The following is a 16,739-nucleotide window of genomic DNA, read 5'->3' on the forward strand; positions in this document are numbered from 1 at the left end:
CATCATGGCAGTGGTTGAGCGCCCTGGGATGGTTAGCACGAGTGGGGTGATGATCTCATTCCTCAGGTCTAACTGATCAAAATTAGACCTGCTCAAGGCAAAACCACTTTTTCATTTCACAGCACTTGGCAACCATTTCTAGGCCACGAGGAAACAGAAGACCACGGAAGAGACCACCAACACCCACTCCTTTCAGAGGGTGCAGACAATTGGGACGTTCACAGCTTTTCTTCTCGTGATAATAATTTTAATCAGTTTTCAATTATAATCCAGTAATAGCCTCATTGGACGCAAGTGGCGCTGTGGTCTAAACCACAGAGCCTAGGACTTGCAGATCAGAAGGTCGGCGGTTCGAATCCCCGCAATGACAGGGTGAGCTCCCGTTGCTCGGTCCCTGCTCCTGCCAACCTAGCAGTTCAAAAGCAAGTCAAAGTGCAAGTAGATAAATAGGTACCGCTCTGGCGGGAAGGTAAACATGGTTTCTGTTCGCTGCTCTGGTTTGCCAGAAGCGGCTTAGTCCTGCTGGCCACATGACCCGGAAGCTGTACGCCGGCTCCCTCGGCCAGTAAAGCGAGATGAGCGCCACAACCCCAGAGTCGGCCACGACTGGACCTAATGGTCAGGGGTCCCTTTACCTTTACCTAATAGCCTCATTATAACAACACCAATTTATAATGCAATTCAATCATTCAAATTAAGCTTTTCTTCTTGGAGGAGGTTGTGGCGGCTGATGCGTTGCGGTGACCATTGTCGGTTGCAGTTCTGCCTACCTAAAATTGATTTTTTTTTAATAATTAAAAAGAGAGATACAGCAGAAGAAACCCCGCACTGACGTATGACGATTTTGTCGAGAACATGCAGCCACGCACACCCATCTGGGGAAGCCCCAAAAAGTCCCAGCTAGGGTTGCCAATATTGTGAAGAGTAATAAATCAATAAATAATAAAAAGAGGACGCATTTGCCGACTTCTACTTTTAACCTGGACAGCATCTTAAAAAGCAGAGACATCACCTTGCCGACAAAGGTCCGTATAGTTAAAACTATGGTTTTCCCAGCAGTGATGTATGGAAGTGAGAGCTGGACCGTAAAGAAGGCTGATCGCAGAAGAATGGATGCTTTTGAATTCTGGTGCTGGAGGAGACTCTTGAGAGTCCCATGGACTGCAAGAAGATCAAACCTATCCATTCTGAAGGAAATCAGCCCTGAGTGCTCACTGGAAGGACAGATCCTGAAGCTGAGGCTCCTAGACTTTAGCCACCTCATGAGAAGAGAAGACTCCCTGGAAAAGACCCTGATGTTGGGAAAGATGGAGGGCACAAGGAGAAGGGGACGACAGAGGACGAGATGGTGGGACAGTGTTCTCGAAGCTACCAGCATGAGTTTGACCAATCTGTGGGAGGCAGTGGAAGACAGAAGTGCCTGGCGTGCTCTGGTCCAGGGGGTCACGAAGAGTCGTACACGACTAAACGACTAAACATAGCTGCCAAAGTTCCCCTTTTTTAAAGGGAAAATCCCTTATTTCGAATAGGATTCCTCGCAAGAAAAGGGGAAAGTTGACAGCTATGCGACTAAACAACAACAACAATTTTGAACTATGGATCGCTTTGGCGACTCATGAAAAAGAGGACATGTCCTGGGAAAAGAGGACATATGGCAACCGGGCATGTCCTGGGATCTCTCTGCAGAACCTGAAGGGCTCACCTCCCACGCTGCGTTCTGCGAACCAGTTTTGCACCCAGAGAAAGTGGGGAGAAAGAGGAATGGAAATGAAGGGTGCGCGCACCCCACTACCCGGCCCAGGTAGCTCAAGGACTTCTGGCTTTCTGCCTTGTATGCCTTGAGACTGGGGGGACGGACGGGTCTCCCTTACTTAGACCCACATCCCTCCCGCTTCTCAAAGGCTGCGCAGGGGCCGATCAAGGAATGCGCTTTCCTCGCCCCCATCCCTCTACTTTGCGCCCTCCTCTTTCTCCTGGCTCCCCCATTGGCTGCTTCGTAGGTAGCCCTGCGCAATGGTTGGTTGGCTGCCTGGCCTGTCACCCTCCCCCCCCTCTCCTCACCCCCCCCCCGCCACCTCCAGCTCTCTTTGAATTTGAAACTTGCCTCTGTGTTGCAAAAGAATCGAGTTTCAACCTTGGACTCCGGATGCGGAGAGAGAGAGAAAGAGATCGCGGCTAGCAGAAAGCGAGCCTTGGCCAAGTTGAGACATTGTCTTTCAATTAAGGGTTTCTGCAACATCTTTTTAAAACAAACAAACAAAACCCAAAGAATCTGCCTTTTCCTCAAGCGGATCTTTGAGGTTAAGAAGAGGCGGATTTGCAGACGAGGGTCTTGCTTAGGGGACCAGTTTGGAGGAGAAGACCCGGAGGGGTCTGCGGCTCATGTGGAAGGATCAGACCAGGTAAGAGGCAGCAGGAGAGCGCGCGCGCGCGCGCCCGCCCCGGGGCAGCCGGGTTCCCACGAAACCCGAAGGGCTAGCGACTGGACAGACTTGGAGTGGCTGGGCTAAGCGCACTTCCTTCTTGTCTACTTGCCAAGACGGGAGGCTGTAAGCCAGGAAAAATGTGGCTGTGCAGTGGTTTTTGGGTGGTTTGCTGATGGTCATGGCTTTGCTTTCTGTAAGATAGTTTGTTTTGGAAGGGAAGGAGGAAGAAGGGAGAGAGAAGGGAGGAAGGAAGGAAGGAGGGAGGGAGAGAAAGAGACGAAAGAGAGAAGGAAGGGGGAAAAGAAAGAGGAGAAGAACAAAAGGGAAAGAGTACCAAAAAAAAATTAGAGAGTTGTAGAGCTGGAAGGGCCCCCGGGGGTCATCCAGCCCAACCCGCTGTAATCCAGGTAAGGTAAAGGTAAAGGGCCCCCTGACCGTTAGGTCCAGTCTCGGACGACTCTGGGGTTACGGCGCTCATCTCGCTTTATTGGCCAAGGGAGCCAATTAAGTTAAGCTGTTAATTGCTTTTAAATTTATTTTTATTTGTTTGTTTTATACAAAGTCATACGCCTCTTGACAGTAAGAGGGGAGGATGGAAGCCTCAAAGCAGTTTAGAAAAAGATAGAACTGTATAATAATAATAATTATTATTATTATTATTATTATTATTATTATTATTAAAAGAATCACAACCCTAATTTAAAACACACAAAATTGAAATTACCTCAGCTTTCTAAGCATTGAAATTACCTCAGCTTTCTAAGCATTGCGGGGTAGGGTGGGGGCTTGACTAAACAAAAATGTTTTTTATGGAGAAGGCGCTATTTCAATAGCAATTTCATTAGGCAGGGAGTTCCAAAGGACAGTATTATGTGGCACTTGTGCCAATTCTGCTGTTCAAAGCAGTATATATAAAAGGGACCTAAGATCCGTACGTATGTTTGTGAAAGGAGCAAGCTTCTGCTGATGTGTGGACATGGCACCTCTGAGCACGTACAAAGTGTTTTTACTCCTGGTTTGGGGGGGGTTAAATAAGAAAACGCAAGGACAGTGACTCTGAACATGAGTTTTCTGCTCCAGAGTTACGCATTTGCTGCAAACAATAGGAAGCACAGGAAGGATGCATGTGGGAGGCAGAAAAGGAGAAGAACATTCAAAATACACAAACACCTGTTTTTTTTAAAAAAAAAATATTAAGCTCTCACAGATTTGGATGGGGTCACGTGGCGGCTTGTAATTTGAGTGCAGAATACAAACATGTAAATAAATGCAACTGAGTGCGTAAAAATCGCCAGACGTGATTGAAACACCAACTACCGCAATTTGTACATGAAATTTAAACGTTAAGAACAGTGTGGAGCAGACAGAATTACCCTCCTCGGTTAGAATTTAGAAAATCACACATTTTGAAACTCAGCGCACTGTTGCGGCCCTGAGTTTAACGGCGGTTGCTAAGGATTTTTGCAGCTCCTGCTTTCGCCAGCTTGTTTTCACCCGCAAAGGAGCGCCCAGGGCTGAGATCATAATTACGATCCTAATCGCCAAAATCAAAAGTAAACACCGTTTTGCATCTGGATATTCATTCGGCGTTTTAATCCTCCCAGCAGCAAGTTTGTTGTTGTTGTTGCTTAGTCGTTTAGTTGTGTGCAACACTTCGTGACCCCCTGGACCAGAGCACGCCAGGCACTTCTGTCTTCCACTGCCTCCCGCAGTTTGGTCAAACTCATGCTGGTAGCTTCGAGAACACTGTCCGACCATCTCGTCCTCTGTCGTCCCCTTCTCCTTGTGCCCTCCATCTTTCCCAACATCAGGGTCTTTTGCAGGGAGTCTTCTCTTCTCATGAGGTGGCCAAAGTATTGGAGCCTCAGCTTCAGGATCTGTCCTTCCAATGAGCACTCAGGGCTGATTTCCTTAAGATAGCAGCAAGTTAAGGTAACCCAAAAGGATGACTCGCTGTTTAGCAACCAAGTGCCGATTCCTCTTCTGAGCAAATAATCGCCTCAGGTTGTCCTTTCCTAAAGCTTGTCCCTAAATTCCGTTGGGTGGAGAGGCTTCAGTTGGCTCAAGCCTATGCATGCCTAATCAGGAGAAAGGCTGACTGCAGCCACACAACACAACACTAAGGTGTGTTTGCTCTGAATCAAGTCCCAGTTCCATTCATTCATTTTACCGTATTTTTTGCTCTATAAGACTCACTTTTTCCCTCCTAAAAAGTAAGGGGAAATGTGTGTGCGTCTTATGGAGCGAATGCAGGCTGCACAACTATCCCAGAAGCCAGAACAGCAAGAGGGATTGCTGCTTTCACTGCGCAGCGATTCCTCTTGCTGTTCTGGCTTCTGAGATTCAGAATATTTTTTTTGTTGTTTTCCTCCTCCAAAAACTAGGTGTGTCTTGTGGTCTGGTGCGTCTTATAGAGCGAAAGATACGGTATTTGTATGCAGCCTTTTGACACACAAAACCATGCTCAGAGCGGCTTACAACAAAGCAACAGAGATTCATTTCCATCAAATGCTACCCCCAAAATATGTCATAATAATGTAGCAGAACAATAGCAAGGTAAACATTTCACAATAACAGCCAGGGCCTTTTTTTTCCAGCCAGAACTCACTGGAACTCAGTTCCGGCCCCTGTCAGGTGGGCGCCATTCTACTAGAAAGAGAGAGTCATTCACGGTGAGTTCTGGCACCTCTTTTTCCAGAAAAATAGCTGATAACAGCAAAACAGAAAGAATAACTTACAAAAGGCCACATGTCAATCTTCTTCTTCTCTGGTGATCCCTCGTAGCCGAGTAAGATTATCTAAGGTTACCAGATTTTTTTCAGTGAATCTGGGGACACTTTCAACTTCCATGGATTTTGTATGGGGACTGATTTGTAAATCTGGGGACTATCCCTGGGAAACAGGGACATCTGGTAACCTTACCATAAACACAGTTTTAACAATGAGTCCGTAAGTGACTGTGGAGGCCAATTCTGGATCCACACGTCCTTCCACAGTGGGGACAGAGGTTTCCGGGCGGGAGTTGATCACGGTTATGGTTTGCCAAGCGTGCCTTCCTCTCAGCACGTTTCTCCCTTTCGCCCTGAGTTTGAGTGTCTTCAAAATCCACAGCACCTTTGGTAAAGGCTGTTCTCCAACTGGAGCGCTCGCAGGCCAGTGTTTCCCAGTTGTGGTGTTTATGCTACATTTTTTAAGGTTTGCCTTGTTTTTAAGCAGCAAAGCAGAAAGAATGACATACAAAAAGCCACATTTCAATACTATGAATATAACAAGATTGCTTTCCCTCTTGCTCTGGAGGGTAGGACTCGAACCCATGGCTTCTAGTTACAAGAGAGGAGATTCCGATTCAACATCAGGAAGAACTTTCTGACAGTAAGAGCAGTTCAACAGAGGAGAGATGGGGGACTCTCATCCGTTGGAGGTTTCCAAGCAGAGGATGGATGGCCATCTGTCATGGATGCTTTAGTTGGGATTCCTGCCTTCCAAAGGGGCTCGACTAGATGACTCTTTGAGGTCCCTTCCAACTCTACAATTCTGTGATTCTAGGATTCTACTTAAACAACATGCACACCCAATTGCAAGAAGCTTCACAGTTTCAGGTCTTCAGGTTCAGCTTCCATACGTATCGTTACCCGATTTTTTCAATGAAACCAGGGACACTTTAACTATTAAATAAATACTACACGTTCGGGATAGGGACGCGGGTGGCGCTGTGGGTTAAACCACAGAGCCTAGGACTTGCCGATCAGAAGGTTGGTGGTTCGAATCCCCGCAACGAGGTGAGCTCCGCTCCGGCGGGAAGGTATACACCATTTCCGTGCGCTGCTCTGGTTCGCCAGAAGTGGCTTAGTCATGCTGGCCACGTGACCCGGAAGCTGTACGCCGGCTCCCTCGGCCAATAAAGCAAGATGAGCACCGCAACTCCAGAGTCGGCCACAACTGGACCTAATGGTCAGGGGTCCTTTACACTTTCGGGACGTTGATGCTGCAGCGATGGCAGTGGCAGAGGGCGGCTGCCACCTTGACCTCAACCGCCATGTTTCCCTTTCCTCTGAGGTTTCTATCTCCTTTCTCCATGAGCCTGGGCAGCCCCTGAGTTGTGGGTTCTTCAGTGGCGGGTCAGTGGTGTGTGGTGGGTCAGGCATGGAAGGCGGAGAAGGAGGGCAGAGAGCAGTGGTGGTGGCGAGGCTCGGGCAGCGCGATGCCTCCCTTCCCATTGGAGCAGCCCCAATCCCATTCCTACTTGCGTGCAAGCAGGAGGGGGCAGGGATCTCTCAGCTGGGAAGGGAGGCTTCCCGTTGCCTAACTGAGAGATCCCTGCCCCCTCCTGCTTGCATGCAAGCTCTGATAGGCAGCATGACGCCTCCCTTCACAGCTGAGAGATCCCTGCCCCGCTCCTGCTTGCACGCAAGTAGGAGTTGTGAGGCTGCTCTGATAGGCAGCATGAAGCCTCCCTTCACAGCTTACTTGCTGGGGTCAGGGAAGGTGGAGGCAGCCCAGAAGCTGCGTCCGAGAGCCCTTGAACCACCATCAAATGGGGTCTTCCGAGCAGCTCCTGAAGCCAGCCAGAGCCAACTGCTGAGACTGCCGCTGCTGCGTTTCCTGGGGACATTAGATGAAATCCGGGGACATTCCGGGGATGGAATTTGTCCGGGGACTTATTCGCAAATCCGGGGACTGTCCCCAGGAAACAGGGACGTCTGGTAACCCTACTCTAGAGGTCTGTTTTATTGCAAATTCGTGATGGTTTTGTGCTTTGGGAGCAGCCAGCCATGTTCCCAATTTCAGCGCTGCTTGCTCCTGCAAGAGATTTGGAGCAGTCATAGAATCATAGAATCATAGAGTTGGAAGAGACCACAAGGGCCATCGAGTCCAACCCCCTGCCAAGCAGGAAACACCATCAGAGCACTCCTGACATATGGTTGTCAAGCCTCTGCTTAAAGACCTCCAAAGAAGGAGACTCCACCACACTCCTTGGCAGCAAATTCCACTGTCGAACAGCTCTTACTGTCAGGAAGTTCTTCCTAATGTTTAGGTGGAATCTTCTTTCTTGTAGTTTGGATCCATTGCTCCGTGTCCGCTTCTCTGGAGCAGCAGAAAACAACCTTTCTCCCTCCTCTATGTGACATCCTTTTCTATATTTGAACATGGCTATCATATCACTCCTTAACCTCCTCTTCTCCAGGCTAAACATGCCCAGCTCCCTTAGCCGTTCCTCATAAGGCATCGTTTCCAGGCCTTTGACCATTTTGGTTGCCCTCCTCTGGACACGTTCCAGTTTGTCAGTGTCCTTCTTGAACTGTGGTGCCCAGAACTGGACACAGTACTCCAGGTGAGGTCTGACCAGAGCAGAATACAGTGGCACTATTACCTCCCTTGATCTAGATGCTATACTCCTATTGATGCAGCCCAGAATTGCATTGGCTTTTTTAGCTGCCGCATCACACTGTTGGCTCATGTCAAGTTTGTGGTCAACCAAGACTCCTAGATCCTTTTCACATGTACTGCTCTCAAGCCAGGTGTCCCCCATCTTGTATTTGTGCCTCTCATTTTTTTTGCCCAAGTGCAATACTTTACATTTCTCCCTGTTAAAATTCATCTTGTTTGTTTTTGCCCAGTTCTCTAATCTGTCAAGGTCGTTTTGAAGTGTGATCCTGTCCTCTGGGGTGTTAGCCACCCTTCCCAGTTTGGTGTCATCTGCAAATTTGATCAGGATGCCCTTGAGTCCATCATCCAGTCGTGCTGCTTCACTTCCAGTCAGCGAATATCCTGAAGCTTCCTGCCGATATATCCTGTGCTCAGAAGAAACCCCCCTTTAATTGCGTCACCTGTTTTCTCGCTGCGCAGGAAAAGAGGTTCAGGGGTTAAGCTTCAGCGAATGGTCACACAAACTTGTGAGGCGTTCACCTTTGACTCGCCTTCCTGGACCTCCCGTTGCAAAGAGAGCTTCCAAATCGTGGCTCCCGGGTGCAAGAAAGTGTGCGTTTAATTTATTAACTGCCATATCACTCAGATTTGGGAGCTGAGGGGTCCTCAGGTTGAGGATTCAGAGGTCAAATCCCAACTCAGATTGGAAAACAAACGACAGGGCTCAGGAAAGCTGCCACGGGGCGCTGCTTTGCCGACGTGATTTATGGCCCAATCTGCTATGGCGCCTAATATTTCCCTCGCTTGGTGTAACTAATTGGCTCATTAGCGGGAATATTTATGCCGCTCCAGAGCATGCCAAGTTGCCCTTCCATGGAACGGCTTCCTCCGTCAATTGTCAGCCTGCGCTTGCAATCTTAGCCGGGTTTTCCAGAAAGCTCAACTTTGCCAGCAGCACACTCGCAGAAGGGCTTGTTCCCATTGCAATCATAGTGGCGTATGGTGCTTGAGAGATCTGCTAGTCCAACCCCCTGCTGGCTTCACGGCTTCCAGTGCAACCACAACATCCCTGACAGGTAGTTGTCCCAAAGGGCCAATCACCTCCCAAGGAAGCCTGTTCCGTTGTTGAACAGCTCTTAATAATAATAATAATAAAATAATAATAAATTTTTATTCGTATCCCGCCCTCCCCGGCCAAAGCCGGGCTCAGAGCGGCTAACAACAGGTAAAAATGGCACAGTGTACATAAAATCGCGCAGTTAATTAAAATACATTCTAGAATCAAATCAGAATCAAATTAATGGCAACCATCGGGTTAGAGTTCTGTGAAGATTACAGAAGGAGAAAGAGGGTCAGGCTGTGCCTTGGCCAAAGGCCTGGTGGAACAGCTCTGTCTTGCAGGCTCTGCGGAAAGATGTCAAGTCCTGCAGGGCCCTAGTCTCTTGCGACAGAGCGTTCCACCAAGTTGGGGCCACGGCCGATAAAGCCCTGGCTCTGGTTGAGGCCAGCCTAACCTCCCTGTGGCCCGGGACCTCCAAGATGTTTTTATTTGAAGACCGTAAGGTCCTCTGTGGGACATACCAGGAGAGGCGGTCCTGTAGGTACGAGGGTCCTAAGGCGTATAGGGCTTTAAAGGTTAAAACCAGCACCTTGAACCTGATCCTGTACTCCACCGGGAGCCAGTGCACTGGGTGAATGTGATCCTGCGGCAAAGACCCCGTAAGGAGTCTCGCCGTGGCATTCTGCACCCGCTGGAGTTTCTGGGTCAGTCTCAAGGGCAGCCCCACGTAGAGTGAGTTACAATAATCAAGCCTGGAGGTGACCGCCGTGTGGATCACAGTGGCTAGGTCAGGGCGAGAGAGGTAAGGAGCCAAGTGCTCATGTCATTGGAAAAGCATTTCCTAATGTTCAGCCAAAATCTGCTGGATTTATAGAGTTCTCCATGGGGAATTCTATAAGCACAGCCGATCCCAGCAAACAACAGCACTCAAATTCAGAACCTATCAGCTGATCGGCGCTGACTCAAAGCCCTCGGTTTTCGTGCAGAATTTCTGCAGGGAGCACCACAGCACAGCCGATCCCAGTAGCCAAAGCAGAATCTGAAGGCAGTGCCCGCCCATCAGGGATCGTCTCTGACTTCAAGCCTGCTGGGATCAGCGGCATTACAAGATTCCATAGCACAGCTGATCCCAGCAGAGAGCAGAGTTTGAAGTCGGTGCCGATTAGCTGACTGGAGGCAACTTCCAGCTGTTCCTTTGCAACACAGTCTGTAGAGCAAACTCACCTCAACTGAAAAGGAGACGCATCCAATCGGGTCTTCAATACAGTCATACCTCGGGTTACAGACGCTTCAGGTTGCGTGATTTCGGGTTGCGCACCACGCCAAACCTGGAAGTACCGGAACGGGTTACTTCCGGGTTTCAGAGCTCGTGCATGCGCAGAAGCGCTAAATCGCGGCACTGCAGGTTGCGAACGTGCCTCCCGCACGGATCACATTCGCAACCCGAGCGTCCACTGTACAGTGCTCTACATGGGGCTACCTTTGAAGGTGACCCGGAAACTAATCCAGAATGCGGCAGCTAGGCTGGGGACTGGGAGCAGCTGCCGAGACCACATAACACCGGTCTTGAAAGACCTACATTGGCTCCCAGTACGTTTACGAGCACAATTCAAAGTGTTGGTGCTGACCTTTAAAGCCCTAAATGGCCTTGGCCCAGTATATCTGAAGGAGCGTCTCCACCCCCATCGTTCTGCCCGGAAACAGGTCCAGCGCCGAGGGCCTTCTGGCGGTTCCCTCACTGCAAGAAGCCAAGTTACAGGGAACCAGGCAGAGGGCCTTCTCGGTGGTGGCACCCGCCCTGTGGAACGCCCTCCCACCAGATGTCAAAGAGAACAACAAGTACCAAACTTTTAGAAGACATCTGAAGGCAGCCCTGTTTAGGGAAGCTTTTAATGTTTGATGTATTACTGTATTTTAATATTTGGTTGGAAGCTGCCCAGAGTGGCTGGAGAAGCCCAGCCAGATGGGCGGGGTATAAATAATAAATTATTATTATTATTATTATTATTATTATTATTATTATTATACATACAGAGCTCTAGTCCTACCCCCAAAACGAACATAATTCATGTTCAGTTCCACTGGGGCTGCTTTCAAGGGGAGGTCCAGAGATCTTTGAACGAATTCAGCAAACTCGTTCATTCGAAGCTGAGTCAGCCCTCGTTCCTCGGGACAAACCGCACGTATCTGGGTTTGGCAACAGTACGGATGGAGGTGGTCACCGCTGAAAACAATTGAGGCCTCCTTTTTTTATCTTTCTGGTCTGCTCCTGTCCCTCCTTCCCTGCATCTCTCTTCCACAAGCTGCTCCGTAAATTATTCAGGTCCTCTTTGTACAGCTGTATGAAAGATTTATCCCCTTGGCAAGAGAGATGGCTATGTAGAGCAGGGTCTCTGGTTGCAAGAGACAGGAGCCAGCAGTCGCTCCGGTAATTGAGCCCCAAACAGAGATGTTGGCCGAGTCCGGCTTCTAAAACGAAGCTAGAATCATACAATTGTCAAGTTGGAAGGCGCCCTGAGAGCCGTCTCGTCCAGCCTAGGGCTTGCCGATCAGAAGGTTGGCAGTTCGAATCCCCGCAATGACGGGGTGAGCTCCCGTTGCTCGGTCCCTGCTCCTGCACAGCGCCACCCGCGTCCCTCTAAATAATAAATTACCATTATTATTATTATTATTTTATTATAATAATAATATTATTACTATTATGTCTGTGTGCTCTCGCCTTTTCCAGAAAAAATGGACACTTTCAGTACCAAGAACCTGGCTCTGCAAGCTCAGAAGAAGCTTCTGAGCAAGATGGCGTCCAAAAACATGGCCAGCATCTTCATTGATGACACCAGCAGCGACATCCTGGACGAACTGTACCGGGTCACCAAGGAGTACACGAGGAACCGCAAGGAAGCCCAGAAGATCATCAAGAACCTGATCAAGGTGGTCATGAAGCTGGGTGTCCTCTACCGCAACGGACAGTTCAACGCGGATGAGCTGGCCCTCATGGATCGCTTCCGGAAGAAGTTGCACGCTTTGGCCATGACCACCGTCAGCTTCTACCAGATAGACTTCACCTTCGACCGGCGGGTCCTGTCCAACATGCTGAAGGAATGCTCCGAGCTGCTCCACCAGGCGGTCAACACCCACCTGACAGCCAAGTCCCACTCGCGCATCAACCACGTCTTCAACCACTTTGCGGACTACGAGTTCCTCTCGGCCCTCTACGGGTCGTCCGAGCCTTACCGCACGCACCTGCAGAGGATCTGCGAAGGGCTCAACCAAATGCTCGACGAAGGGAACATCTGAGAGCCCGGCCTGCCAGCTTTCAGAAAGCTTTCTGTGTTGGCAAGGGAACATCAGGAGATGGTTGTTGATTTTGGTGGCCTCCACTTGGACTTCTCCATGCTGTATGGCACGAAGCAACTTGTGGTCTTTTGGGGTTCGGCTTGGTCATGCTTAGGGGCTTGCGGGGAGGGTGTTGTTCCTGGTTAAAATGGTCCGTCCTCCTCCTCCACTTCATGTGGGAATGTTAATGATAGTAGGAGAGGATATATTGATTAAGTATTATTCTTCCTTCACTCACGTTCGAGTCATGCAGCAGAGCAGATTCTCCTCAGTTTTCAATCTCTTTAGTTAAGTACAGTGGTACCTCGGGTTACATACACTTCAGGTTACAGACTCCGCTAACCCAGAAATAGTGCTTCAGGTTAAGAACTTTGCTTCAGGATGAGAACAGAAATCGGGCTCCAGCGGTACAGCAGCAGCGGGAGGCCCCATTAGCTAAAGTGGTGCTTCAGGTTAAGAACAGTTTCAGGTTAAGAACGGACCTCCGGAACCAATTAAGTACTTAACCCGAGGTACCACTGTAATCCAATCTGGCTTGCCCGGATGGATTATTCCTGGTGTCCCCTTTTATCCCTCTTAAAAGAATAAAGGCACAAGAGTCTTTCCATAAAAGTAACAAGAAGTTTACTCACATTCAGTTCAGTTTGATCCCTGAAGGCAGACTTTAGCTTGTAGTTACAGAACACAGTGTGAGTTTATCTCATATGGAGATTAAGATCGTGTGCTGCTTGCTGAGAGCCAGCAGACAGCAAAAAACATTAAGAGAACAGCATCAAGAGAAGAAAATGGTTGCGTGACTTGGCTCTTTTATGGAGTCAGCCTGGGCTGCACCCATCTCCCAGGTCAAATGCAGGGGAAGACCAGCAGAACAGGAAGTTATACTGACTGGAGTACCATCCCCTGCCTGCGTCCACTCTAGGGAAACAAGGAATGTTGTATTTGACTGCTCCAATGGATTACATCCCACACCTCATTGCCGCGAAATGAAATGGTTTGGCAAAAGCCTTCCCTTACCACCAGATGGAAGGTGGGTCTGGATCCGGCCTTCTCCAAAGCAGAAGACTCCCTAGCTTAGCATCCTGATTCCAAAAGCAGACAGGCAGGTTCTTTGGGGAAGCCCTCGTGGCAATTTGGGCTAAGAGGTTGCCACACACACAAAAACAACCAACCCCTTCCTCTTCCTAAACACTGCAGGGTGGGAGGAAAGCATAGCTGTCAACCGTCCCTTATTTGGCGGGACGCTCCCTTATCCCAGCGCCGTGTCCCGCTGCTGTCCCGGATTGATGATGTCCCTTAAATTTCCCGGGTTTCAATGCCGCCTGGGAGAAAAGGGCTACTACCCCCACCTCCCAGCTACCACCACCCTCCACTCGCAGGGATAAGACCCATCCCCACAAGGGTCTGCTTACATCGCGCCAGGGCCTCGGTGAGCATCCGTCTGTCTCGGGAGATAAGGGAGGAGCGCACCTTCGGGGGAGAATGTCAGCTTGTTGGAGAGTCGCAGCGCCCTCCACCCAACACACCCAAGAGTCCGTAACTCCCGGGGCGCACCAGGAGCTGCAAAAATGATGTGCACTTGGGGGTGGGGCACGACTATGGTGCCATCTGGGGGCTTCCTTCCCCGAACGAAAAGCAGCCAGCTAGCTCCCCCCCCTTCCCTGGACTCCAGCGAGACTTTGGGAGTTCTAAGCAGGCGGAGGTAACCGCGTCCGGCCCATCCTGTCGGGCGGCAGGGCTCACCCCCTTCTTTAAAGGGCCAGTGAGGAGAGAACTATCGCTGCTTCAGCCGCCCGAGGCATGCCTTATGACTTTCACATGCAGGGTCTTGCTCGGCGGACGATCTAGGGCAGGAATGCACTGGTGGAGGAAGAGGAGTGTGGGGGGAGCACCCAGCCCCCAGCAGCGCGATCCCGGCAGGGTGCAATCGCGGCTGCCCCTCTCGCCCCCCATGCTGGACGCCCCACCCCCAGGGCGTGCGCCAGCCTACCACCTGTGCCACAGCACGAAGCTCCGCCACTGCAGGCATGTGCAACAGGTCTCTTGGGAGTTGGACGTGCCTGATCTAGGGGGAGGGGGATCCCTTTAGATTACCTGCTGCGCTGTTTTTCTCTGGGGCCTTGTCACCTCTCGCCGGGACCTGGTAACGATCCTGAAGCCAACCTGCCGAAGCCAATTTTTTCTTTTAATGACCATTCCCTTACCTATTTCCGTTGTCGTATCACAGTACTGTACACGTCCGACATGGAGGAAAGGAAAGGAGCTAGTTGACTAAAATCCCTTATTTTGGCTGCTGGTCCCTTATTTTCGAGGCTGCTGGTCCCTTATTTTCAAATCTGTAAGTTGACAGCAATGGAGGAAAGATTTATTCTGCCCTGCAGTTTGGCAACACTCAGATACAGTGGTATAATCCGTTCTGGAGGTCCGGTTGTAAACCAAAACAGGTTGTAACCCAAGGCTCTCTTTCGCCAATGGAGCGTCCAAAAAAATGGGTTGTAATCAAAAAAAAGGGACACGCACTTCCGGGTCTGACGTGGTTGTAATCCAAAACACTTGCAAAGCAAGGTATCACTGTACCTTTGGCCACTTCCTTGGTCCTCATTCCTTCTCCATGAATTTGGCCCACCCTTTTTAAAGGCGTCTGAAGGTCACAGCATTGCATTCAGAGAGAAAGTATACCTAGCACTGTGCTAGTTTGGTTTGGCAATGTTCAGTGACTTAGTTCAGAAATCTCTGAGCTACACCTGGAAGCAGTTCCCAGAATTTCTAGGTGAACAGAATGTGAATTAAGTTCATTTTGGGGTATAATCTGGAACGATTTCGAGGTCATCTTCAAGTTTATTCTTTTACATGTGTTGTTGAGTTTTGTTTTGTTTTGTTTTGTTTTCTACTCTTTAGACTCTTTGAGCCTTTAAGCTTAAAGATCATAATCGCCGGGGAAAATAAATTAAACCATCCACATTCCGCTGTGTGTCTTTTGGTGTTTTCGTCGTCTTCTAGAGTATATGTCATACTTCAGTGAAGCACATAGGTGGGCAAACTAAGGCCCAGGGGCCGGATCCGGCCCAATTGCCTTCTCAATCCAGCCCACGGATGGTCCAGGAATCAGCGTGTTTTTACATGAGTAGAATGTGTCCTTTTATTTAAAATGCATCTCTGGGTTATTTGTGGGGCATAGGAATTCGCTCATTATTATTTTGTTCAAAATATAGTGCGGCCCCCCACAAGGTGGACCGGCCCCCTGCTTTGGGAAAGCCCTCAATCTTTCCCAACACCAGGGGCTTTTCCAGGGAGTCTTCTCTTCTCATGAGGTGGCCAAAGTATCGGAGCCTCAGCTTCAGGATCTGTCCTTCCAGTGAGCACCCAGGGCTGATTTCCTTAAGAATGGATACGTTTGATCTTCTTGCAGTCCATGGGACTCTCAAGAGTCTTCCCCAGCACCATATGAGATTGTAAAACTGTAATTTGAAAAACCAAATTATTATTATTATTATTATTATTATTATTATTATTATTATTATTTATTGTTATTATTATTAATAATAATAATAATAATACAGTGGTACCTCGGGTTACAGACGCTTCAGGTTACAGACTCCGCTAACCCAGAAATAGTGCTTCAGGTTAAGAACTTTGCTTCAGGATGAGAACAGAAATCGTGCTCTGGGGGCACGGCGGCAGCAGGAGGCCCCATTAGCTAAAGTGGTGCTTCAGGTTAAGAACAGTTTCAGGTTAAGAACGGACCTCCGGAACGAATTAAGTATGTAACCCGAGGTACCACTGTAATAATAATAATGAATAAAGATTTACAGTGGGATCTGCTGCCTCTGTGAACCTTGCCACCTGAGGCAGTCGCCTCACCTTGCCTCATGGGTGAGCCGGCCCTATTGGGAAGATATTCCTGGACTTAAGCCGACCCTTTAAGCCCAGGAGGTCTCCCTTCTAAAAATGAAGCAAGTCAAAGCTTGCTCGTCTCCCAGAATCTTGGAGCATCTTGCTTCCACACCCCACCAGCTGCCGGCGAACGCTGAGCAGCTGGAACGTCGGCAGCTGCACGGAAGTGCCGCAGAACGACAGGTGATTGATGCTGCCAAGGAAGGAGGCCAGAGATGCAGCGGCAATCCCTTTCCACTTGTTAGTCAGCAACCTGCTGAGAGCCTTGTTAATTACATGCCAAGGAAAGCTGTCCTCAGAGGAAGGACGGCTGCTCGCGGCAAAACACAGTAAGATTCCCTACCCAGTCAGACCAAAGCTCGCTCCGCTGGTTAAAGAGTGTGGTTGCTGGTAATGCCAAGGTTGCAGGTTCGAGTTGCTTATTCCTGCACTGCAAGGGGTTGGACTAGATGACCGTCAGGGTTCCTGCCAACTCTACAATTCTATTTTTCTATCTGTCCAAGAGGCTAATCTTCCCCCGGTAGAATTACGGATCTGGATTAGGACACTTAACTATTGGCTTCGCCTAAACTCAATTCTCCCCAGTTTAATATCCCTAGTGCGGCCATATTGTCACACCAGCGCCTGGACTAAAATTGTCCATCAAAAACTTCACTCCTGTG

At 49.3% G+C, this 16,739-nt stretch overlaps 1 protein-coding gene across 4 annotated transcripts in view; it reads left to right on the top strand.

Moving 5' to 3' along the window:
- The first annotated feature begins 2,111 nt into the window (after window positions 1-2,111).
- Window positions 2,112-16,739, top strand: part of TNFAIP8L1 (TNF alpha induced protein 8 like 1) — a 166,871-nt gene continuing 152,243 nt past the window's right edge. The window contains exons 1-2 of one of the 4 annotated variants that reach the window (XR_013981183.1): window positions 2,112-2,402; window positions 11,582-12,511. Coding sequence is in view for 3 of the 4 variants with exons in the window: in XM_080989288.1 (XP_080845414.1) it covers window positions 11,587-12,147 (561 nt within the window). In the remaining variant the exon portion in view is untranslated. Of the gene's footprint in view, window positions 2,403-5,073; window positions 5,099-11,581; window positions 15,148-16,739 lie in introns of those variants that run through there. The other 3 variants (XM_080989288.1, XM_080989289.1, XM_080989290.1) reach the window with 3 other exon arrangements.

The sequence above is a fragment of the Podarcis pityusensis genome, assembly GCF_964106645.2.
Source record: "Podarcis pityusensis genome assembly, chromosome: 18".
NCBI lineage: Eukaryota > Metazoa > Chordata > Lepidosauria > Squamata > Lacertidae > Podarcis > Podarcis pityusensis.